At 39.1% G+C, this 25,414-nt stretch overlaps 1 protein-coding gene across 2 annotated transcripts; it reads right to left on the bottom strand.

Annotated features, from left to right (window-relative positions):
• Positions 1 to 349: 349 nt before the first annotated feature.
• Positions 350 to 24,412, bottom strand: mia3 (MIA SH3 domain ER export factor 3). Of its 2 annotated transcripts, XM_034700185.1 has the most exons (28): positions 24,108 to 24,332; positions 20,547 to 20,680; positions 20,367 to 20,453; positions 17,830 to 20,272; positions 16,444 to 16,773; positions 16,097 to 16,227; positions 11,006 to 11,137; positions 10,852 to 10,873; positions 10,661 to 10,749; positions 10,497 to 10,574; positions 10,284 to 10,394; positions 10,130 to 10,201; positions 9,932 to 10,036; positions 9,715 to 9,837; positions 9,532 to 9,619; positions 9,334 to 9,386; positions 7,914 to 8,004; positions 7,645 to 7,783; positions 7,308 to 7,470; positions 7,180 to 7,215; positions 7,003 to 7,070; positions 5,569 to 5,654; positions 5,187 to 5,300; positions 4,500 to 4,562; positions 3,671 to 3,717; positions 3,482 to 3,550; positions 2,566 to 2,968; positions 350 to 1,479 (listed from the first exon to the last, which is right to left on the bottom strand). In XM_034700185.1, exons 1-28 carry the CDS (start codon positions 24,226 to 24,228, stop codon positions 1,220 to 1,222), a joined length of 5,658 nt encoding a protein of 1,885 aa, XP_034556076.1. In that variant the 5' UTR covers positions 24,229 to 24,332; the 3' UTR covers positions 350 to 1,219. The 2 variants fall into 2 exon arrangements, with proteins under 2 accessions (XP_034556076.1, XP_034556078.1); XM_034700187.1 differs by lacking the exon at positions 3,482 to 3,550 and having other exon boundaries at positions 24,108 to 24,412.
• Positions 24,413 to 25,414: the final 1,002 nt, after the last annotated feature.

The raw sequence follows: 25,414 nt of genomic DNA, 5'->3' as shown, positions 1-25,414 counted from the left end.
CTCTTAAGTTTCAAATCATGAAACAAAATAAAAGAAAATCTGCACCCATGTTTTTGAAATTTCACATCACCCTTTTATAAAGGGCTTTTAAAAAAAAAAAAAAATGAACCTGCATGTTACTTTCTATTTCCACTCTGACTTTACAGATGTTCTCCTTCATTTAAACATCTACATTGTAATATTTGTTTTTCAGATTTTATTTTTGTAAAGACACTATTCAGGACTGTAAATCAACTGTAAGATACACTAACTGATGAATATACAGTAACTTTGTGTTTGTATGAAGCGCTATGACGTGGTGGGACTGAGACCTGTGGATGTTTAAGTTCTGTTGACACTGAGGGGGAAAAACATTTACAATGCTTTATTTCAAATAAACTACAAATGAGGCAGTTTGGTGCATTCTTTCATTTAGAAAACAACCTTTATGAGTAGAAAGTAGTAATAGGAGTACAAACTTTGTATTGTTTCAGCCTCTATAGAGTAAGCCTAATTTTGCAGAGTATGCATGTTTTGGATAAATTAAAATACTGTTTTTAAATGAACAGAACTAAACTTAATTTTTTGGTGTCAGCAAAAGCCAAGATATTAACCTAATTTACTTCAAAAGGAGCAAAGGCATTACAAAATGTTAAGAGAATGGCTTGTGTAAAATACATCCATGGTAAATGATCTGTAACCAGCTGATACCATAACACTGACAGCTTTTACATTCTTTATTATTAAAAGTTCTACCAACATAGTAAAATAAGTTATACATCTGGCCATCATCATATTACACATTTGCTTTACAGTTGGTTCTAAAGCATCAGCTTTGGGAAAATGATGGTATTCCTGAAATGCTAAAAGCTAAACCTCCCTCCTTTTTTTAAAATAATTTCCACAGGAAATGACATTAAAAAATTTGCCCCTTAAAAATCATTGCTATATATTTTTTAAAGATCAACAAAGATGAAGTTCCTCTGGCGTATAATGACTTATTATTGCACAATAAGCTGTTTAAAAAAGTGGCAACCCTTTAAACTTGTGGATTTCAGACACACAATTATTGATGATGCTTTAATTTAAGGACCATGTTTCTCTTTTTTTGACAAACATAAATGCAGTTTTTATCGTAGAACTGAAGTTTGAAAATAATCATGACCTATGTCCAGACTGGATCTGGGGTGTTAATGGGTTTGGGGTAAGTTCAAGTCCTCTGCCAGAGCTGCTGGCATTTTTAAGGCTTGACCATTGCTGGCCTCCCTGAGTCCTGAGGGACCTCCTGTTTCACATGTGGGCCCTGTCCAGGGCCGCTGTGAGCAACTGCTGAGCTCTGGAGGGCATCGGGTGGAGCCTGACCATAAGCATCTCCGGGATGTGACGGGTGGGGATGGACACCTGGAGGCAGGTTCATTGGTGGGCCGTTGGGGTCACGTGGGCCTGGGAAACGCATGTCTGGAGGGAAGGGTGGACGTGGTCCCATGGGGCCCCGCATACCTAAACACAACAGTTGAAAAAAGATATGAGTGAGTGCAATGAGTGAGACACAATAAAAAACACATTATCCAACAATTGTTTTCTGGTTTCTTTGGATAGGTCAGTTTATACAACTTTCAGCAAGTAGTCTAAGCCAGGGGTTCCAGCCCACGACCCCCAAAATATAGGTGCCAAAGTCTTGTGACCCTCACTGTCTCTCAGAGTGATTTAATGTGGCTTCATTTAGCTGAGTCTAAATGAGTCTACCTATATGAGCATGTGTCTGTGTTTCCTGTGCTGTTATGAATTAACCTAAAGCTACTGATGCTTTTGATAATTAACTGTTAACTCACTCTAAACTTAAGGAGTCATCTGGCAACAAAGAAAGGCAGAAAACTCATTACATTTTCTATTAACAAGATTTTATTTCAAGGTTAGTTACTACTTTTGTAGATATTTCTACTATATGGATAAAATGCACTAATTTTAGATAACTTAAGAAAGAAATACATCTCACTTCTCACTCCCCAAGAGCGCTTCAAGATCCAATCAACACTAAAGTTTACGTATATGTAGAAGCTGTGGATCCATTATTTTCGAAAGGAGACTCATATCGTGCATGTGCTTACCATACATGTGGGTGAGTCGTAGGTGCGCTCCTTCACTACTAACACTAGCACTACTGTGTCAGGTGACTGGGAAACCTGTGTGTTTGGTGTGTTTGCAGCAGGTTTCAGTCCTTAAAGAATATCATATTCGGCCCACTATGAGACTCATCATGGTGGAAAAAAACAACAGCTGTTTGCGTAAAAAGATACTTAATGTAATGTGAACATTTTCAGAATGTAGTTGTACTTTTTTTGCGCTAAAACAAAGGGAAAAATTTGGAGTTGTCGTTATTTAAAGGGGTATTACGTTATGATTTTACTGGTCCGGCCCAATTCACATCAACTTGGGCTGTATGTGGCCCCTGAACTGAAATGAGTTTGACATCTCTGCTGTAGAGGAACACAATGCCTGAAAGTCTATCATACCAGGACAGTTTTATGGAGAGTCAGTGAGCACTTCTAAACAGGAATGAAAAATATATCAAGTTGCTGAACGCACCGTGAGGAGGCACCGGTCCAAAGTGATGAGGAGGACGGAAGTGTGGTGGAGGGGGACCCCGAGGATCATGTCCAGGGCCTAGCCTGGGAAGAAACGCATGTCCATTGGTAGGCCGAGGTCCAAACTCTCCTCCCATTGGCCCAGGCAAAGGCATGCCTGGGTGCCCGTTGGCTGGTAGTGGTGGCCCATGAAGAGGAGGTACATTTGGAGGAAGAGGACCATGAGGTCCTGGTGGGAGGTGGTAGGAGCCTGGTCGTTGATGTCTGTAAGGACCAGGAGGAGGCAAGCGGCCATGGGGTCCAGGAGGGAGGATCTGGTCATGTAGTCCAGGGCCGGGTGGAGGTCCTTGGACCATGGGGCCTGGCGAGTCCCTGATTGGAGATGCTAGGAAGGATCCAGGGCCCTGAAAACAGACAGATAATGAAAACAAGTCCTGTTGCTGTGTTTTCAAGTGAGGTCATAATTTGAGTCAGTCCTGTGAGCGGAGAGAGGGATTAAAAGTTTAGTCATGCAATAAAAAAAAAACATCTACAAACCACAAATTCCATTCCCAACACAAAGTGCATTTAGTGCTTCATCAAATGACCAGTAACCACACACCATGATTATTTGGATGAAGAAAAAAAATCACACCACTTTCCCCAAAAACATGCCCTCGTGACACAACCTCGCCCGCCTTGAACCAACCCAAATATTTTCCAATGCATGTTTTGGCTTAAGTTTCAACTCTGCAACCCCTGCTTCTTCTGTGCTGTGAGAACAAGTGAAGCCACACACTCTGCCCATACAGTTAAGTCAGCGCCCATGAAACAAAATGCCTTGAATCTCTCCCTTAATCCAAATCCAGCTCCAGGGAAGAGGAGGTGGAGTGCTCACACACACCGTCAGACCTGGACTGAACCACCTCTATACTCACAGGCTCAGGACTGTCTGTGGATGTCTCGGCTTTAGTCTCTTCTATTATCTGAGGATCTACTGCTTGTGTCTGTTTCAGAGCAAAAGCAGACACAGTGAACATGTAGGTAGGAGTTCTTCACCTTCAGAGAAGGGACGGAGGGATGGTAAATTAAAAAGTAGGAATGTGATTGATTAGACTTAAACTTACAGATACATCCATGTTGGCAGGCGAGGAGCTGCGAGGGCCCATCATGTCTGAAAGAGGAGAAACAGCACAGTGTTAAAAGAATGTTTAAAACTCAACACAGGAAATTAAAATCACCAAAATAAAATCAATTTCTTAGACAATAAAAGACTAAAATATTAAACCATTAAAAGAATGTGAGATGCTATACTTAAAATAAATAAATAAGTACATAAATAAATAAATTAGAATAAAAGTGACTAAAATTTGAAATAAATAATAAATAAATAAATAAATAAAACTGTTCAGAATAAGGATAAAACTCAGTTAAAAGCGAGACTAAAAGGTAGGTCTTGAGTTTGCTTTTAAAAATATTTATCCTCTGTGCAGCCCTCAGATCTTCAGGTAGGGTGTTCAACAGGCGTGGGAGCCTTGATAATAAAAAGCTGCCTCACCGTGGGTCTTAGTTCTTACTTTTGGCACAATTAAAAGTCCACTACCTGAAGACCTGAGGGCTCTCCCTGGCTCATATGATAAAAGCAAATCTGATAAACAAGAAGGGCCAAGACCATTAAGAGATTTAAAAACCAATAAAATAATCTTAAAAACTATTCTAAAAGATACTGGAAGCCAATGCAGAGACTTTAAATTTGGTCGTGTGGGCTCTTTTTCTGATCTTTGTCAGCATTCTAGCAGCTGAGTTTTGGAGCAGCTGAAGCTGAGACATGTTCTTTTTGGGAAAACCAGAAAGAAGAGCATTACAATAGTCAATTCTACAGGTCATACGAGCATGAACTAGTGTCTCTGCAGTAGAAGTGAACTCTCTGAATTGCAGAGACTGAGGAAGACGTACCCATCCCAGAAATGTGTTTGTTTTCAGCGTAACGACCGTGTGGGTCTGATGGAGGTCGGGGACCTAAGAGAAGAAGAAAAGGGTCACAATGAGGAAGGAAATCCTTAAAGACTCTGCCTTCTGCTTACATGGGGAACGGAGAGGAAACAGGTCATAACAAAGGGAGAGACTGGTCGTCATAGTCTATGGGGACAAAAGAAAAAGGGTAAAAAGTATTCTGGATGACTTCAAAGCCCCTAAAAACTTAGTTTCAAATTGAATTTCTCTCTTCTTTGATTCATGACTGATTGAAAAACACTCACATTTTTTAAAGGACAAGAACTTTTTGATATTATTCATAATTGAGCTTAATTGAGTTTGATTTATTGTAAGAAGCTGTGTGAGAATACGTGTTTTTAGGGACTTTAAGGAGCAAAGGTGAAGACAATTCAACAGGAACACAACAAGTCCTTCACAATAAGGACACATCTTAATGACTCAACAAAACGAAACAACAAAAAAATGAAAAAGTGAGCTGAAGACACAGGGTGTGATACACACTGGGAAGCAATTCAGGGTAGAAAAGAAAATGAAGGTGCTGAAAGGAATAGTAGAAGTCAGGAGTGCAGGAGGAAAATGATTTCAAGAGACGGTAGCGGAGGGATGATGTCCAACTGTTAAAGTGGACAGCAATCCACCGGGACTCACCATACGGGTCAATTCTTCGCCCCACTGGGGCAGAGGGAGGGCGCCTGGGGCCCTCTATCATTATCGGAGGAGAGGGTGCACCCCCACTCACAGGAGAGGGCCCATATGAATCACCTGTCATAATCAAACCATCCGTTTACCAGAAGAAAAGAAAGAGACAGCAATAACCCAGTATCTTTGCAAAGATGAAGTCCTCGTTCCAGGCTCAAGAGAAAGACAACATGAACAACCACAAAAAAACAACAACACACAACTTCCCATATAGTCAAAAAAATAACACGACAAAGACATGCAAGGTTTCCTCAGAGAAGAGCCTCCTCTTCTCAGACCATGAATATCCCAATGGAGGAGAAACATCAGGCAAGCTGAGAGGCCTGCTTACCTTGGCGAGGGCCTGCGGGTTGTCCGGAGTTTGGTCTGAAGAGTGGAGCGCGGCGCTCGTTCAGCTGTGAGGTCAGCACAGCGAGTCTACGAATAGTGAATGAATAAAAAGAAACAGAATTTAGTTTGATGCTAAGGTTGATATTTGACATGGTTTAGCTAGCTTTGATTTGTTATGATGATTGATTCATGTTTCTGAACATCATCAAGTTTTAGCAAACCAACAATCCTTGAATGTGAATGTGAGCTCTAATTTGTCAATCAATCAATCAGAGTTTATTTATAAAGCACTTTTCATACGATGGCATTGTAACACAAAGTGCTGTACATAAAAAACAACTTAAAATAGAATAAATTAAGAAAAAGATCCCAGGCCCAGACCCGACCCCAAACCCACCCCACAATCCTAAGGTTAAGAACACAATATATGCAACAATAGTAATAAAAACAATACAAATAAAATTTAAAAATAAAAAATAAAAAAGAAGTTGCTTAATGAACTGAGGAAACACTCTCATGATATCCTAATAAGGAAACACTGGAGGTAAAATAAGATGCTAAAACTCAAAACAGGAAAATAAAATCCTCCAAATAAAATCCATTTCTAAGATAATAAAACACCCTAATATTAAACCATTAAAAGAATATGAGATGCTATACTTAAAATAAATAAATAAATAAGTACATAAATAAAGTAGAATAAAAGTGACTAAAATTTGAATTAAATATAATTATAATTAAATAAAACTGTTATAAGAATGAAACTCAGTTAAAAGCGAGAGTAAAAAGGTAGGTCTTGAGTTTGCTTTTAAAAGTGTTTACGCTCTGTGCAGCCCTCTGATCCTCAGGTAGGGTGTTCAACAGGCGTGGGAGCCATGATGATAAAAAGCTGTCTCACTGTGGGTCTTAGTTCTTACTTTTGGCACATTTAAAAGTCCACTACCTGAAGACCTGAGGGCTCTCACTGGCTCATATGATGAAAGCAAATCTGATAAATAAGAAGGGCCAAGACCATTAAGAGATTTAAAAACCAATAAAATAATCTTAAAAACTATTCTAAAAGATACTGGAAGCCAATGCAGAGACTTTAAATTTGGTCGTGTGGGCTCTTTTTCTGATCTTTGTCAGCATTCTAGCAGCTGAGTTTTGGAGCAGCTGAAGCTGAGACATGTTCTTTTTGGGAAAACCAGAAAGAAGAGCATTACAATAGTCAATTCTACAGGTCATACGAGCATGAACTAGTGTCTCTGCATTGGCTTGAGAGAGACACTGACGCACTTTGGCAATGTTTTTATGGTGATGAAAAGCCTTTTCTGAGAAAAATAGCTACACCACACAGTTCTGGAGCTGTTTGGTGTTTGTGCCAAATGGTTACTTTTCTGCTGATAGTTCACCAGAATGCAAAAATCACGGCACAATTCACACTGCCACTTACTTTTCTCTGAGCTTTGATGCTTCAAGTTTCTCTTGATTCAGCGCCCGCTCCGCATTACGAGCATTCACCTGAAAACAAAGCACGACAAACTCAATACCTTCGCTTATTATTATTATTATTATTATTAAACAGGCTTGAATGTTTTTATAGCATGTGTGGGTAAACTGTGCAACATACCCAGTTAGAGTGAGTTTTGTTCTCTTGTTCTTTTATCTTAAAAAAAGAAAGGCAGAGTGGTTCAGTTAGGGTTCATTTTTTCTCCTTGTAATCTTTTCTGTTCCTGCTCATGTTACAAAAAAGTCTACCTGTTCTTTATAGACTTCCTCTGTCTTCTTCATCTGATCCTCCATTTCATTAATGCGCTGTCGTAAGACTTTAACCTGCTCCTCGGCCTCCACGGCTTTCCCTCCCACCTCAGTCAGCATGCTCTCTTTGCTGCGACGCTCCAGCTCCTCCTTCGTTAATCTCCTGTGAAACCACAGAAACCACCGTCTTCCAATAACAGTAACACAACTTTTCCCTCTCAGAAACACTTGAAGTCATCGTACCTTGGACTGGATTATGCTAAAAATAGTACAGCCTTTTCATGTGTGTGACAGAACGAGCATATAAACAGCAGCTCATGAGAAGTGCTTCACTCACTGCTGCAGAGCGTTTTCCTTCTGCTGATACATTTCCACCATGATTTCATTTTTCTGCTGGAGGATCGTGAACTGGTTTTCCACATGGCTCTTCTCACTCTTTAGGGCTGCGATTGCGTGCTCCAGCTCCCTGTGTTGATCTGTTGCCATGAAATACAATTTTGTTTGTTTAGAGAAAGGAGGAGAAAAAAAATCACATTCATATGCAATTTTTCCCCTTCCTGCTTTTTTTTTTTTACCTTTTCCCAACTCTATTCATGACTGACATACCTTCCAGTGACTTCCTACTTTTCTCTTCATTCAGTAGTTTAGTCATGAAGCGATCACGCTCTTCTTCGACTACAGTCAGAGTCGTCTGGACCTAGAGGATATTATAATAATATAATACACTTTATTTATATAGCACTTTTCTTAACAAGGTTAAAAAGTGCTTCTCAACAAAAAAGCAGATAATTACAAAGCATAAAAAAACAGTGCAAACAGGAGGGAGAAAAAAGACAGAAGCAAAACAAGACATCTGAATACAGAGCAAATCATGAATTAGGGGTGGAGAAGTGTCTTCTTATATAAAAATGTTTTTAGTGAGGATTTAAAAGCAGTTAAGATTGTGGACTGTCTAATTGTCAGTGGAAGGGAGTTCCACAAACATGGAGCTCTGATTGAAAAGGCCCGGTCACCTTTTTTTTTAAGGCGGGATCTTGGCACAACCAGCAGAGATGCATCCACAGACCTGAGGGGCAGCCCAGGCACATAGGGGGTTAAAAGGTCTCTTAAATAGTTTTGGGGCCTGTCCATTTAAAATTTTAAAAGTGATCAATAAAATCTTAAAATCAACACGATAAAAAAACTGGCAGCCAATGTAGGCTGGCGAGGACAGGAGTGATGTGTTGATATTTTGATGTGCCTGTTAAAATCCGAGCGGCTGCATTTTCGACTAGTTGGAGTCTGTGGAGGGAGCTCTGACTGATACCTGTTAAAAGTGCATTACAGGGGCGCTGGTGGTCTAGTGGTCTAAGCGCCGCACATACGGAGGCTACAGTCCTCGTCGCAGGGATCGCCGGTTCGATTCCCGACCGGTCGACCATTTCCTGCATATCTTCCCCCCTCTCTACTCTCCATATTTCATGTCTCTCTTCAGCTGTACTATGAAATAAAGGCAAAAAGCCCTTAAAAAGTACATAACAATAATCAAGACGAGAACAAATGAAATCATGGATGACTTTGGACAGATCAGAGGGGGAAAGGAAAGATCTTATTTTGGAGATTTGTTTGAGGTGAAAAAAACAGGATTTAACAGTATTTTTTTTACACGAGTGTCAAAGCAAAGATCTGTGTCAAGTGTCACTCCTAAATTCTTGACCTTCATTGTGATGTTATTGCAGAGGGGACCGAGTTTGTTATGGAGAAGGGTGGTGGAGTGAGAATGACCAAAGATTATGATTTCTGATTTGTCAGGGTTGAGCTTTAGAAAGTTATTGGACATCCAGCTTGTGATGTCTGTGAGGCAACTGAGTAAGTCAGTTTGAGGGGAATGTACAACTGTGTGTCATCAGCGTATGAATGAAAAGAGACTCCATGTTTCTGAATGATCTGACTGAGGGGTAGCATGTAGATGGAGAGCAGGAGAGGGTAAATAAAAAGAGGATGAGATGAGATGGCAGAAGCTTTGATCGCCACCTTGACGTCTTACCCGAGAAACGTCCATCATCTGTTTGATCCTGTTTTTTATGGCTGTCTTCTTGTCTGAAAAAGTTCATAAACATTTTGTTATGAATATACACGATATATTAATTCATCTGTGACTGACGGAAGAAAGCGCGGTTGCATTTTAAGAACAAAAAAATCTATTCAAGTCATCTCTCTACATTGAAGAAATAGTTGAACAAACCAGGTGCAACTTCTCCGTTGGCTAAAACTTTGGTGTCGCCTTTCTGTGAATCACAAGCATCCAGGTCTGCCAGAAGATCAGACAGCACCTGCAGGGAGACATATGTGATGTGGGAAATGTTAATAATTTAATGCATTATTTCAAAAGCAGTATTTTAAAAAGCAGTGAAGATAAAATCCTGACCTCCACATTGTGATCTTTCAGCACCACCGAGTCCTCCAGCTCTTTCTGGGACTTCTGATAAACTTTAATCTGCTCGTTCAGCTCCTTGTGTTTCTCCTCCCAGACCTTTATGTTTGCCTTAAGCTGCAAGAATGAGAGAATCCATCATCCATCAATTTAGACATCTCTTACAAAAACTCAGAGATCGGCAAAATATGCAAACAAGTCAGCTTCTTACTGTTTTATTTTCTTCTTTTAGTGCAGAAAAATCTTTCCCTTGAGATTTCTGATGAACGTTTCGGGCGTCTTCGCGGATCTTGGCCTCGTCCAGGAGCACGCTGGTCTGTAGCGAAAATAGAAAGGTCATTATAGGACGTTGATACAAAAGGCATCATGCAATCATGTAGCGTGTAGAAGATAGTGTGAGGAATGGTACCTTAGAGAGAGCATCCTGAATCTTTTTCCTGCTGAGCTGCAGTTTTTCGTTCAGCTTCTCTAATTTCTCGATCTGTAAAAGAAATAGTTCAGCATTCTGAATCTTAAAATGGGACAGAGTTTTGGCAAAGATGGGGGAAATGTTAAACACTCACCCTTGTTTCATTTTGTTGAGAATTGACCCGCTCATCCTGGAGGAGTTTGGCGTATTTGTTCCTTTCCTCAGCTGTTTCTTCATTCCGTGTTTCGGCCTCCAAAACCTTACTCTGTAAATAAAAGGGCCACAAGAGAAGCTTCAAAGGCAGTTCAGAGAAAATGTTCGTACCTTTTAAATCTAAAATTGAAACAAAGAATCCCTTGGTTCCTACCTCCAGATCTTGCATTTTTCTCGCTGTAAAACTAACTTCTTTCTTTGATTGTTTTTGATTTTCTTTTAGCTGTTCAGTCTTTAAAAAAAAAAGCAAAACAAATCATTAGAGAAAGTTTCAAAAGCAGCGTGTCCATTCTTGTTGACGTTTTAATTGTTCCTCACCTGTTTCTGGAGTTGAGACATTTTGGTGAGGGCATCCTCCCTCTCTTTTTTGAGCGCTTTAATTTGCTCTGAGAGCTTTTTCTCATCCACTGTGTCCACCAAAGCAGAAAAAAGAATCACTCAATGAGTTACATTTTGCATTTCTGCATTTAACAAAGCAATGTGGTGTAACAACATGCATATAGACTTACCAAGGAAGTGTCTCTTCTTTACCTGAAAAGGTTTAGAAAAGTGATAAGTAAAGGTCACATTAATCTGTCAAGCAGTTCAGAGTGATTCTATGTAAGCTTTTCTGTATCATCATGATTTAAGTTGATAGGAGAGAGGCTGTGGTCCAACACTTACAGCCAACACGGTCCTCCAGAAGAAGAGGGTGAAGGTTACCACTCCGATCAAAGCAGTGATGACCACAGCCTGCCAAGGACACCCATACAGGGTTTCCCCCGGCTTCCACTCTTCTGGTAGTAGTGAAATCATCTAAAAGAAGGGACAAAAACAAGCACAGCATTAGGATGATGATGATCATAGGCAGGATCAGGAATGGGGGAGGGGGTACTCCTGCTATCCATACACTGTGGTTTAATGATTTAGAATAGTGTGAACTATTTGTTGTAGCACAGTGAAATGTTTTATATGTACCCCTACACATGTTAGAAGATGATTATCAAAGAAGGGAAGGTTATCTGTTTCTGTTTGCACCACTGAGACAGAAGCTTATCTACACATTACTATACAATAACAGCTAAGTGCACTGTCCTTCTGCCACATCTACTTCAATTCAACTCAGTTTATAACTTCGTACAGCACAAGAGTGAAACAGGCGCACGATTGCAAAACTAGCCGTCTCTTTCACAAGTTTCCTGCTGTCAAGTCACTACTTCAGCACAGTGTTGAAGAGTATTGAAACAACTTAATGCTGCTATATATAACAGCATTTTTCATTTGTTTACTGAAGAGTCTCTGCAGTTGATTTTAAACAGTCATGATGTAATAGTTGTGTGCTAAAAGAAGGCCAGGATGATAATATTCAGATCAACAGTCACACAGAACCGTAATTCAACCACTTCATTATTGTCCAGTCATACCAGGAAAGTAACCTTTGAACTGACCATGAGACTGCTCATACGGAATAGAGATGTAACGTTCGCGAACGAATCAGTCTTTTGAACGGCTCTTTTAAGTGAACGATGAGAACTGATTCACAGTTTTGCGAGACGTTCATTTGGGAGCCACATCACGTGTCACCTGTGTGCCCCATGAGTCTTTTGTTCACACTTATTGTCTACACTTTGTTATTGTTTACATTGTTATGATGTGGATTCGAGTCAAGAAGCTGAGCTCCTGTTTGTAAAGTAGTTCAGGTGTAGAAACATCAGGTGGAGTCGTACAATTTTTCATTCACTTTTTTATAATATCCTAATTTTTATTCTAGTTGTATTTATATTTTTTTATATACATATATATTTATTCTTATTTATTATTTTTTTTCGGTATTGTTAAATACACATTATTGTTCTTGTGAGGAAAATTTTACAGTACAGTTGTTTTGCATGGAAGTTACCTGTAGCCTGGAAGTTTTTATAGTAATATAAATTTGTGCTGCTGCCTATCTTGGCAATAATAACAACAATAATAATAATAATAATAATAATAATAATAATAATAATAATAATATTTTTATTTGTAGGGCACTTTTCAAAAACCAAGTCACAAAGTGCTTTACATGGGCAGCAAAATAAAACAGGCAGATCATAAAAACACACAAGTCAAGATAAAGAAATAAAACATATTTTAAAAGACAAAATTCCCCTAAAATAACTCTAAATGAATACAATTATTTTAAAATATATTTCTTAAGACGGTTAAAATAAAATAAAGTCAAATAAAATCCAGGAAGGCTCTGCGATAAAAGTATGTTTGTATAGTGGCACAAAGTTTTTTAGGTGAGGGACAATTCAAAATAGTGATCTCACTGTGGAAGCATGGGGATATGACACCAGCTTAATGAATGTTTACGATGCCAAATGAAATTATAATTAATATTTCAGAACAATTCCCACCAATAGATAGATAGATAAATAGATAGATAGATAGATAGATAGAAACTGTATTAATCCTTTGGGAAGGTTCCCTCAGGAAATTCAGATTCCAGCAGCCAGGTAACACCAAAGGACAGAAAAAAACAGCATGCAGATATAAAAGACAAAAAATCGCAGGTTATATACACAGTACAGTTCACAGTAGCAGCAATATACAAGTCTAAAAAGGAATACCGGTGCAGGTTTATAATAAAATAGCAGCAGCAATAATAAATAGATAATTAAATATAATAATGAGTAGTGCTTGTTTGAGTTGTGTTGTGGTCAGTTCAGTTAAGGCCTATTTACCCCCCCATCCTCTGTCCTCCTCCCACCAAGTGAGTATATATATATTGGTGGGATGTGTAAATTTGAATTATTGTAATCCAAATCTTATTGGATGGTTTCCTTGATAAAAAAGAGTTACCCCTGGTTGACTTCTAAAAAAATAAACAAATAAAACAATGAGCCAAAGAGCCAGTCTTTTGAACGGCTCTTTGAAAGATCCGGCTCCCTTCAAAGAGCCATAAATCCCACCTCTACTACAGAAGCATACTCTCTCTCTCACCACAGGCTTGTCTCTAAATCTCGTATGGCTCTAACTAATGCAGGAGTTTAAATTATACACAGACCACATTGTCTGAAAGGGTTACTGTGTGTTTATGAACAAGCCATGCACAAAGGCTGGACTATAATCCTGTTGTGTTTCAAGGGAATCAAACTCTAATAAACACAGAAAACATCACACAGGTGAACACCAATGTTAAAAAATATCCAGTCAACATCTAGATGTTCTAGTAAAATAAGGTTCAGCTGGTAGTTTAGTGTGTTACATGAGGAGTAGTTTAGGTATTTGTATGAGCCACACGCTTATTAACACGTCAGCAGGCCGTGACAGCTTGATAACAAACATGATACACACACAGGGTACACAGCGCTGAACATAATATATTTCACTTACATGTTGAAGCTGCTTTAGAAAAAACACGTAAACATGATCAGGTTCCATGACAGGTCGGGGTGAAGTATCAGTCTCCATGCCAGTCTTTGAGGCTAAAGCGGAACTATAGTTTGACAGATATTAGCTTGCTAGCACGTCCCCCGTTAGCTTTCCTGTATGTAAACTAATGTTATCCGTGTGGATCACAGCAGAATGAAGCTGTACACACTCAGTGCTGCTGCTTCTCTCATGTAGTAGAGACTGCTGCCAGGTTAAGTAAAGCTGGGACTGTGTAAAGACTGTTAACGGTGATTACAAATGAGCCGTCGAGTCCCCTTCACTGTCACTAACCAGTCAGAGGTTTAAGCTTGAGCCGGAGGGTACAATACGGATTAATAATGTTACCACACAGACATTTTTAGATTCTACAAGAACCAGGAAGCAGCGAGTCCTTGTTACGACTGCGTATTACGATATTTCTTAACCTCTGCATGCCCAATACAAGGCCCAGCAGCAGTTCAGCGAGTATCTCAGCTCCACACCGGCTGTGTTGAACTTCAGTCTACAGCGCGACAGACAACAAGACAGGGGGAGGGCCGCGAGGCGTTCAGGGGAACTCGGATATTTGAGTTTTACCCCGATACACTGTTCCACCCAGGGGTGCATCTCGCTGGGCTGGAGGTGAAGCTTTCACCAAAGTGTGCCCCCTGGTGGCTGGCTGCAGTATAGGTCAAAATATCCGTCTCCCCCAAACTTTTAAAAATAAATACACGTCGTACGAATGTTTCTCATATCCGTATGCTGTGGTGAAATGTAGTTAGTATTTGACTGTTTTGTGTCCAAGGCCTCTTTTTTTTGAAGAGTTTCTTTTTCTTTAGTTATTAGAGGTTAAAAAACTGGGTTTTTGCTTCCGGGTTTCCTTTGATTCACAGCCGCCGTAGAGGGAAACTTCAAAGGACACACAGCATCTTGTGACCATAGACTGTATAAAATATGGACGTATTATCCATGACGTCACACATCTGTTCCTGAGCACTGTTTTGAAGCCAATCGACGGCGGCAGCTATATTGGAGATGCGGAACTCAACCAGGCAGAGTGTGACATAGAGTGAGCCTCTTAGACAACAGCTATGTGTTCCCGACCGGGAATCAAGTCAGTCGTGTCCTTATTTGGGCAAAAACTTGTAATCTTAATATCTTCTGAACCGTCACGTTAGAAAAAAAATTCACCCCTCATACAGTGTGTGCCATTAGAGAGATTAGCTTCGTAGAGCCAAGCCGTTTTTTGAACCAGGCTGTAAACATGTTTATTAATGATGCAAAGATCGCCTTTTTTGAATTGGTGTGCATGTGGTTTCCGGTGTTTCTGCAGCCAGCCTCAAGCGGATTCTCAATGTATTGCAGTTTCTAACACTTCCACATGGGCTTCATAGTTTGAGGCCGGAGGTTGCCGCTTGCTTGTGACGCTACGCTGTAGGGCGGAGCTCGTTACAGTGGTTTCGCAGGCTCTGGCTGCACAATGGCTGCGCCCAGGAGCGGGATTTTTTGGTTTCAGAACCGTACAGCAGGAAGAGTCAGTACAGTCTATGGTTCCGCCGTACAGGGCCAAATGCTAGGGGCACCGGCCATCCATAGGGGGCGCTGCTAAATGAGTGAGGAGGAAAATCTGAAGATAATAGGAAAGACAATATTGTTTTATCTAATTTAATTTTGGATTAAACCAGCCCCCTACAGTGAGTACCAAAAATACCAAAAATTGACATTGGAGTTATTTTTTGGACTTTCATTTGAAATGCAATGCACAACATGTAAAACGCAGTGGAGCTGCTGTATTTTTGTTGTTAAAATATTACATTTCAACCAAGTACTGTATGGTTTTGGAACGTGTCTGGCTTGTTAAAAAGGACATACAGTAAAGATAAAAAAAAATCTCTCAAATTTTAGGGGTGCTGGGATTCAATTTGGAGGGGCTTCAGCACCCCCAAAAATGGGCTAGAAACACCTACAGTATGTATGCAAATCATTTTTTGAAGTCTCTTTAGTGTTCATGATTTACGTGTTTTGTTTTGTTGTTTTCCTTACACTTTGGAAGCCGTTTGCTTAATTAGATAGAAAATGCAGGCTAGCCTTAAATAAGGAATTTTGCTCCTGCCTTTTCAGTCATCACTTAACACATCACTGTTGCTTTGTTTAAAGTGTCTGCACTGTAAAAAATATTGTGTATATATAATGAATAAATTCTACTACTATTACATTATGCATTTTGAAATTGTATTATTACTTTCCTGCTAAACATCAGTGTTATTACCATTTTATTAATGTTCTTTTAGAGGTCATTTATATTTTAAAACAAAGGAAGCCTGTAAAACATAGCTGATTAAGCTATTGTACACAGTAGCTCTGAAACTGTAGACTTACCACTTTTGTCCACTCTGTGAATTTTGTCTCCATCATGGAAAGGATGCAACCCATGTAAACAATTCCAGTTGAGATAACTCCCACTTCTTCTTCATTAACGTTAGAAACTGGGTCCACGGAGTCTAAAGATCCTAGTAGAACAAAAAGTACCAATTAGTCCGTTTTACTGTACTGTGGTCAGATGAAGTAAAACTTTCCTTATGCAGTGGACTGTGCTCACACTAAGAAGCTATGTCAAATTTAAGGTGAGGTATGACAATAATTAATATCTAATGTGGTTTAATAGAGATATCAATGATCAATCTACTTAATAGAAAAAGATTTGATGATCGTGTCATGTATTTTACCTGAGGAGCCAGAGGACGAATGCTCAACCTCAACACCAAGGCCCATGTCCAGAGGATTTTCCAGGGTGTCTTGAGGGACTCTCTGCATGTCTTCGGATGCACTGAAGCTCGGCTGATTGTCCTTATTTCGGTTAAAGTGTCCGCTGTCTTCTTGCATGTTGACGTCCGGTCCACCATGCCTCTCATCCCAAACTACCTGGCCTTCTTTAGTCTCCGCTGGCTTTTTCACTTGCTCTGTTACTGTGAGGTTGTCATCACTCTCAGACCCTGAAGTGCTGCTCGTACTGTCTTCTCCATTGACGTGGGGCGTGTCATGATTTGTATGTTCATCTACAACAAAAATATGAAAAGCAGAAATCAAATGAGCTAATTTATACAGATCAATATCAAAATCTTGCAATAAAAAATTGATTGTATTCCTTGAATTTGATGTGATATATCTGTAGGGTGTCACTTGCTGTATGGCTTTGCCAATATTGTGCCATTTGCTTAGCATCTTTGGTAATGCAGGTTGAGCCAAAAGACACTGGGGATGCAGTGTGATCAAAACAGCTTAAGTCATATTAAAGGGATAGTTAGGCTTTTTGAAGTGGGGTTGTATGAGTTACCTGTAAATAGTAGTATATTACTCATGGGGATGCAAGCCTCCTCCGCCTCTTAGTTGAATAAGCGAACATAGAACCAGAATGGAAGCTAGGCTACAAATGGCTATAGACGGGGCCAGCTCCACCACGCAGTTTAGCCAATTTTAAAAACTCAAACCCAAGCACTATTCTCTCTGTAAGTGTATGGTTTATTTGGACCTGATCTGGAGCTTTACTCTGCAATCAGAAGGCTATTCTTTTTTTGCTCTATTTCTGGATGAGGCACCTATGTGTTCTTCAAGGGGAAAAAATCCATTGGAACATGCACTTACATCGTGAATAGTGCTTTGGTTGGAATTTGTTAAACTTAGCTATATGACCTGTAGGAGCTGACCTCTACAGCGGTTGATAAACTGGCTTCGGTTCGAGTTCTCCTGGTCGCTCAACAAAGGGGCCAAGCTGACAGGCATGTCCTGTGGCTAACACACTTACTATCGACAAGTACCTCATTCAATCCCATTTCAAAATAACAAACTTTCCCTTTAGTGTTTGCAGGAATTTCCAAAAAATGTTTACAATTTGGATAATTCTAGAACAAGACTCTTGAACTGTGTCTGAAAGGAAATATTTGAGGCACCTGCTGTGCCTCAAATCAAAGTCTTTATTCAGTAATGTGAGGATCATAAGCTGATGGCCAAATCTCAGTGAGTAAACCAGGATATGAAAGGGGGGTCACATAGGAGCCAATACTGCAACTTTTATCAAACAGATTATCAACTAAGATAAGAAAATTCAAACCCACCTTTGACCTCATCTGGCACTTTTTCTACTGCCAAAGGTGTGCTATCACTCGCTGTTGAATACTTCTGTCGTAAGCTGAATGCAAGCTCCTGGAAGTCATCCAGTATTTCAGTCTCTTCATCTGAACTACTTGTGTGCATACTCTCATCGTTGTGTTTTGAGGCCCGGCTATCCAGCATTTTCTCAATCTCATCCAGGATTGTGTTTTCAGAGGCTTCCAGGATGCCCTCTAGTGAGCTCTCGATGTCTTGCATAGTACCCTGGTGCGAAAGACGAGTAGCCTTCATTTCTATGTCCAAGTCGGAGAACATAGCCTCCACTTTGAAGAGATTCTTGAGACCCAGAAGCTTCAGGACCTTCTCCATTTTCTCCTCTGGGAGGTGGTTACGGAGAAGAGTTAATCTCAATATGTCTTCGCTGTACTCTGGCTCCGGAGTTGATACATTGGGATCGGCTTCTCCTGTTGAAGGTTTGTCAGGATCTGTGCTTGATTGTGAGAAAGAAAGTGCATTTTCATCCTCAAGTAGCTCTTTCTCCTCCACTGTCTCTGAGTCTTTTTCTTCTTCCAAATCTTCTTTGAAAGTTTCCTCTTGAATCACTGGTTTCTCCACTGATAATTCTGGTTGGATATCATTACTCTCTGAATCTGTCATCACTCGTTTATATGTCTGATTAGATAGGCTGCCAGCCACCATCTTTCCATCAGCTTCCACTTCTGAATTCTTTGATTGCTTTTCTTGACTGGATGAGTGCTTTTCAGTTTCAGTACTGGCAAATTCTTGATTGACATTAACTTTGTCCTCCCCCTCCTCTATGGGCTCGAAGGGTTCATCCTCTCTTTCAACGTTCAATTTCTGAGCCTCAGGAATAGCATGACTGCCATCTTCAGGTTCCAGATCCTTGGACGTCTCATCTTCTTTTTGATGTTGTATCTGCTCATCTGTTGGTTCTAAAGTTTCCTCCCAAGCTTCCTCAGGCTCAACCACTTCTCCTTCTTCGTCATCATCATCATCTGTTGGTTCAACATTGGTGTTTGGGGAATCTTGAGAAACATCATCTACAAAATGGTCTTTCAAGGATTCTAATGGTTTGTCAACACTCTCCCTTACTTCTTCAAAACTCTTTGGAGTTTCTGAAGCAGCATCTTCATCTTCATCATCTTCATCGTCTTCCTCTGAATCATAATCTTGTGCTGTTCTCTCTCCTCCGGTGACAACGGAGAAAACAGCATCTCCAAATGTTGACCACATTCCCTTCTCCTCTGTCTCTGGTTTATCATCAGGGTTCGTCTCAGAGAATGACAAAAGTGGAGTTCCTTCTTCTTCATCTGTCTTGTCTGTAGAAGGATGATCTACCTTTTCATTTTCTTCCTCTTCATTTGGGGTTGTTCTCTTAGTTATTTCCCCATCAGAGACAACAGCGTCAAATGTTGTACCAAACTTTGTTTTTAACTTAGGAATGTGCACCCCTTCTGAAATTTTGTCTGAATAAGATCCTAAGAAGTCCTCTGTTTCTTCAGAGAAAGACAGCCTAGGAGTTATTTCTTTAACACCAATGTCCTCTTCAGGAGGATTTTGAATATCTTCACTTTCATCCTCTTCATAAGGGGTTACTTTGGTGGTGATTTCCTCATCAGAGACAACGGCATCAAAAGTTGTTCCAAGGGTAGTTTTCAGCCTAGGGATCAGCACTCCTTCAGATATTTTGGTTGCACCATCAGCTGGAGTGTTTGTTGTCTCTTCAGAGTAAGACAGCAGAGGAGTTTCTTCTTTAACATCAATGTCATCTTTCAGAGGAGTTTCCATATCTTCACTTTCCTCCTCTTCATATGGGGTAACCCTATTGGTGATTTCTGCCTCAGTGACTACAGCATCAAAAGTTGTTCCAAAGGTGGTTTCTACCTCAGGGATCTGCACTCCTTCAGATACTTTCACTGTACTATCTGCGGGAGTGTTTATTGTCTCTTCAGAGTAAGACAGCAGAGGAGTTTCTTCTTCAACATCAATGTCATCTTCCAGAGGAGTTTCCATATCTTCACTTTCCTCCTCTTCATATGGGGTAACCTTCTTGGTGATTTCTCCATCAGAGACGACAGCATCAAAAGTTGTTCCAAAGATGGTTTCTACCTCAGGGATCTGCGCTCCTTCAGAAATTGAGACCGATTCTGTAACTTCTTGGGTATCTCCTTCTCTAGTATCTGGTATATCAGGATGTTCTGTGGGTGATTCAGTTGTCATGTCGAGTTCATGTGAAGAGGCACTTTGATCGTCTGATTCTTTGTGGGAGTCCTCAGAGTTAACATGATGGGCAGCTTCTTTTTCCGTTTGTTCTGATGTTTCCTCATTTTTCCTATCATTTTCCTCTGGTGAAGATCCTAAGAGTAAATCTGTGTCATAATTGTCAAACTTATCAAATCCAGTGTCAAAACAGACGAAATCTGTTTCCTGAAATACAAAAAATGAGAGAAGTTATAAAGGCTAATGTTTACAGCTGCATTTTAATTCACATTTTGACTCAATCAATGACAGATTTTCTTACCTCTGCTCGAACTTCAATTTCTTTGTCAGTATAAATGTGTTTCACTTCAAGAAGCTCTTTTGGGAAATAGCCAAAGCTACTTCCAACCTATTGACAAATATAAGGAGGGAAACAGAGAGGATTATAGATAAACAACCTCAAAATTAATTACTGAAATAATCTTGTTCGTGGTATACTTACACTTCCTGCCCACAAGTCAGGCATTCTTCCTGATAATTTATAGTATACATAGATAGTCTCCGACTTCTTAACTGTCAGGAACCGACAGTCTGGTCCAGAGAAGTCCCTCAAAGCTTTCCCCCGAACCAGTAGCACTGCAAAAGCAAAATATGAGGTATTATTAAGACTTGTTACAAAAATATATGGCCTATATACATTCTGGTTTCACAGAAAATGTTTGTCTCTATTATTTAATGTTATATACTTTCTCAATGTGTAGGTAAATTATTAGATTCACGTGTTGTTGCTCTTTATGAGTCGAGTTCAGAGGGTAAAAGGTGAAACATTCCTCTGAATATTAAGATTTTATACATGGTTTGGTGTGATAGACAGTTCAGAAAATGAGCTCATAATTACATTTAGAAAGCTGGAATAGATTAATTATGGGACATTGAAAAACTACTCACCTAATTGTTAATCAAAATAGTATGCATTTTTCTAGTCTTATATATTGTTGTATCAACTCTAAAATATTGCCCTTGTACCAAAAGGTGCAGCACAAAATGAAAATGATGAAAGCATGAAGCATTAGCTATCTGCATTGCCACTGTTCATGTTAAACTCAAAATCTCATGGGTGTTATTCCTGTCTCCACAGATTTTAGCTTTAATACATTTCATCAGTAGAGAACAGGGATGTAACGATACATCGCGAATTGGTGAAAAATCGATACAAATAAGGGTGGATTAAAATCGATTCAACATAATTTGTATCTGGATCATATTTTTAAACAGTAGAAGGTGCCATCTGCATTTCACTCCGCTTGTTCAACATCATTAAGTCTCTTGCGCTGCTCTCTCGTCACTCACTGAGTATAGGTGTTTTAAGTTTAAAGCATGTTTCAGAATCAGCTGATTAAAAGGTGTTGCTCACAGCAGAGACGCTCAGCTGGGGGATGCAGCTGAGTGACAGGTCTCCATGAGCGCTTTTTTCCTCCACAGCCAGACTGATTCTGACCCGGTTGTGCTCCCGGCTGACACCGTGTTAAAATGCTTATTTTTCTCAATAAGAACGAGTAGACAGAAAACTGGACACTGTGAATCTAAAATATGATCCTGTTCAGTTGTCCTGTTGCAGTAAATCCACATGTTGTAGTCTGAGTCTTCACTCTATGACCATGCGTCTGCAGAGATTATTCATAAGCCTGCTCCTCACGTTGATATTCAGCATGTTAACATTTTGAACACCTCAATATGATCAGTAGCTGTTTAATACCGTCAGAAATATACATTGTGTCGTGAAGGAAAATTTGATTTAGGGGGAAAAAACACATTTGACATTATTTTTTTACATGGAAAATGTTCACGTTTTTTAATGATTAAACGATAATTGATCGTTTACATTTCCAAAGATCGATCAAGGAGAATGCTTGAAATTTACATCCCCAATTCAAAGAGATTTACCTTATTTGTTTTAACATCAAATACTCTCATTTAGGAATCGTTCACTTTCCATTTCTTGATAATTGTTATGAAATTTTCAACAAGGTATTTTTTTGTATGGTCATTTTTAGTTTTTTGCAAGGTACTGAAAAAAAGTGTGCAGTCATTTTTTTTGAGTGACAACACACCTTAAAAATGAAAAAAGGATGATTTTGTTTACAAAGAAATATAAGAGAAAAAATATATATTGCAACTGTCCATATCTGAGAATTGAAATAAGATAGTAGTTATTTAAATTTTGAGTTCAATCCAATTTTCTTGAAAATCGTGAGTGAATTGTGAGTGAACAAAAAAATTGGGATTCACATTTAGTCGTGGGTTGAGTGTATCGTTACATCCCTAGTAGATAATGAGGAGCACAGCCTCACTGGATGAGATGTGTTTCGTGTGGTAATGTGCCTTATCTTTACTGTTTTATCGCTCCAAACTGACTTCCATTCATTTCAAAGTGGCCAATAAAACCATTTCCTTTTAGATACAGATGACATCATATACTCCCTTCCAAAATAGTAGTATGTGATACTATCTCTAACATTTATGATGAAACTCTTCCAATGGATCCAGAGATTTGTTTGCTGGGCAACTTTGCTAATATTAATTTCAACGATAATTATGCTATCAAGCTTATAGAAATCTTGCTGATCATTGCCAAAAAATGTATCGCCTTAAAATGTACATCAAATGTTGGCATTCCTATTGGACTCCGGCTCTCTGAAGTTAATAAATGTGTTCAGCTAGAGAAAATAACTTACAGCCTGAGAAATAGGAGTAAAACATTTTATAAGATGTGGTAACCCTATCTGCACTACATGGAAAACCTGCCATCTCACCATCTCACATGATGGACTGTGCCATTGCATAACAAAACTGCATTGAGAATGTCTTGAATATCACCTTTGAGGAGAAGAGTCATTTCTGTCTCTGGTCTATTTTTGTAACTTTTTGTTTTTCTATTTTCTACCTACTGTCTGTATTTACTCTGTATATTAACTCTTCTCATACAGTAGGCTTCCTTCTCTTCTGTCCTTTATATATATTGCAGAGTCAGTCCTTGTTTTATGTCATTACTCAAGACACACTTTTACAGGAAAGTTTTTATTGTGTGATTTTATTTAATTTTAGCTCTGATTTTAAGGGTCTGTTTTATTAGTTTGTAGGTTTTTAAGCTTTTATTTAATTTTATTTTTAAATGTTTTTTAATTTTTTAATGTATTGCCCACTGTAAAGCACTTTGTTACTTGTATTGAAAAGTGCTATATTAATAAAGTATTATATATATATATATATATATATATATATATATATATATATATATATATGTCTATTTTCTCTTTGTATTAGAATCTGAACAGCAAAATAAAATATTCAATAATAAGATACAGATGACATTTGGGTTTATCTCCAGGTGAATATTAAATAACAGCTGTGGCACAGTCACCTCAGACTGGACCTGTGTTAGCTTAAATTCAGCAACGCAGCAAAAATGTAAACATGTAGTGATGGGATATAAGGTTATCTTGAATTCTCCATTAGATAACCTTAAGCTAAGGTTAAGTAAGTATTTAATAAGGTGAAGTATTGTATATACAGTCTATGGTTAAGTATAAAGGGTTTGCTGGTTTAGCTTGGCCAACTACAAACATGATGTTCTATATCATGTAGCATTAGCAACAAGGTGAAAAGTACACCCACAGCTATTTCTGCCTGACAGTAGAGCTAGCCATGCTTCGACTATAGTGGAAGGTAACTAATGTTTGTTGAGGTTAATGTTAATAAAGCTGACTGGTGGCTAACTAGCTGCTAACATTAGCTAGTCCACAATAAAGAAGGCCTGAGGAGCCAGGCAACCGGCCAACACAGGCTGCGTCTGTCCTGATCACCCCTCAAGCCAAGGACTGCTGTAAACATAAACCCGAGGAGGTCTGACTAAGCTGAACACATTCAGAACTACTGCTAAAGGTTATCCAGGTTGCAAATATCGACTGGCAACAGGTCGAGAGATAAGGTTTATGGCTAGCTGTAGTATCTGGTGATGCATCCTTGGAAGTCAGGATGAGCAACAACAAACAGGCAAACTTACTGCTGCACTCCTCGTCCGCGCATCTTTTCAGGTCGGAGAACCTTCTCTCCAAGGCTGCGGTGGAAATAAAATTAAATAAAAGTAATAAAAAGCCCTGTCGGTAGAAGTATTTTGCTGCCATGCTGGCAGTTTTGTTGACTGGCTTGGTTCTGCAGCTTGAGCATGAGCACTGAGCAGAAGGAGCCGACACGTCAGCAGATCAGATCCGGCTGGGTGTAGGCTCGGATAGACTTTCACAGGATATAAGGTTTTGGATCTGGCTACTTCATGGGACTGTGGGAAACAGGCTCAAAGAGAGGCGGTGGTAAAACAAAAGGAAGAAAACTGTGCAAGAATTTAGCCCTGTCATATAGTTTGCATATTTTCTCTCTCCCCAAATCAGAATAAAAAAGAGATAAAGAAGGAGTTAAAGAGCGTCAATGTGGTAAATGGGCTTAAAATCAAATCACACAACTATTACATTTGAATTCAGAGCTTACAAAACCTGTTAAGCCAAATGAGAACATGGGAAAATTTCTTACAATTGACAATAATTAAATCAAGGGAGACATACAATTATCACACATATATTTTAAGACAGTAGGCCTGCATGAACACTCCTCTTAACCTCTGAGTTATCACAAATATCTATGCATGAGTTGTTGAATAAATAATAAGTTGTGTTTACAGGCCTGAAATTAAATTCAATACTTGAATATCTCACTTGAATACACTGGATTATACGGTGGCCCTGAAGGACAAAACACATTTACAAAATTTGAAACACTTTTACAAAGTTGGAGACCAATTTACATTTTGGAAAACATTTTCCCATTTTATAAAACAAAATTACATCAGCAAAACACTTTTACTAAGGCCATAACAAATTTACATGTAAGGAAACAAATTTACAAAAGATAAAACACTTTAACCATTACTGAAACAAATTAACATTTAATTTTTACTGAAAGGGAATGTACCAAATAACGGAATTGATCCGGAAGTGATCGAGTGAGGGGTCATTTAGTTTGTTTTGATGGAGAGAAACCAAACAGAGTGACATGGCTTATATATTAGGACATCCTCAGGTCTCAGAGAGAGGTATCAGACCTCAGATGAAAAAGCCTCATGTCTCCAGAAAAGCTCCGTCATACCCTGCACAACCTTCATCATGTGTCAGAATCCAGATGAAACGGCCTCAGACCACATAGCCTCAGGCTAAACAGAGTCAGACTAAAAGGAGTCAGACTCAACGGTAAAAGTGTTCTGTCGTTTGTAAAATTGTCTACAGCTTTGTAAAAGTGTTTCATCTTTTGTATATTTGTTTT

Source organism: Notolabrus celidotus, chromosome 13, assembly GCF_009762535.1.
Source record: "Notolabrus celidotus isolate fNotCel1 chromosome 13, fNotCel1.pri, whole genome shotgun sequence".
NCBI lineage: Eukaryota > Metazoa > Chordata > Actinopteri > Labriformes > Labridae > Notolabrus > Notolabrus celidotus.
The sequence above is the reverse complement of the archived record's forward strand: the minus strand, read 5'-3'. Positions and strand labels throughout refer to the sequence as shown.

Coding starts and splice junctions, on each gene's coding strand:
- mia3 (XM_034700185.1), bottom strand. CDS start 24,228: ATGGCAGCAAAATACTTCTACCGACAGGGCTTTTTATTACTTTTATTT. Junction 10,750..10,851: donor AAAGAAGAGACACTTCCTTG/GTAAGTCTATAT, acceptor TGGTGGACACAG/TGGATGAGAAAAAGCTCTCA. Junction 3,718..4,499: donor CAAACACATTTCTGGGATGG/GTACGTCTTCCT, acceptor CTCCTCTTTCAG/ACATGATGGGCCCTCGCAGC.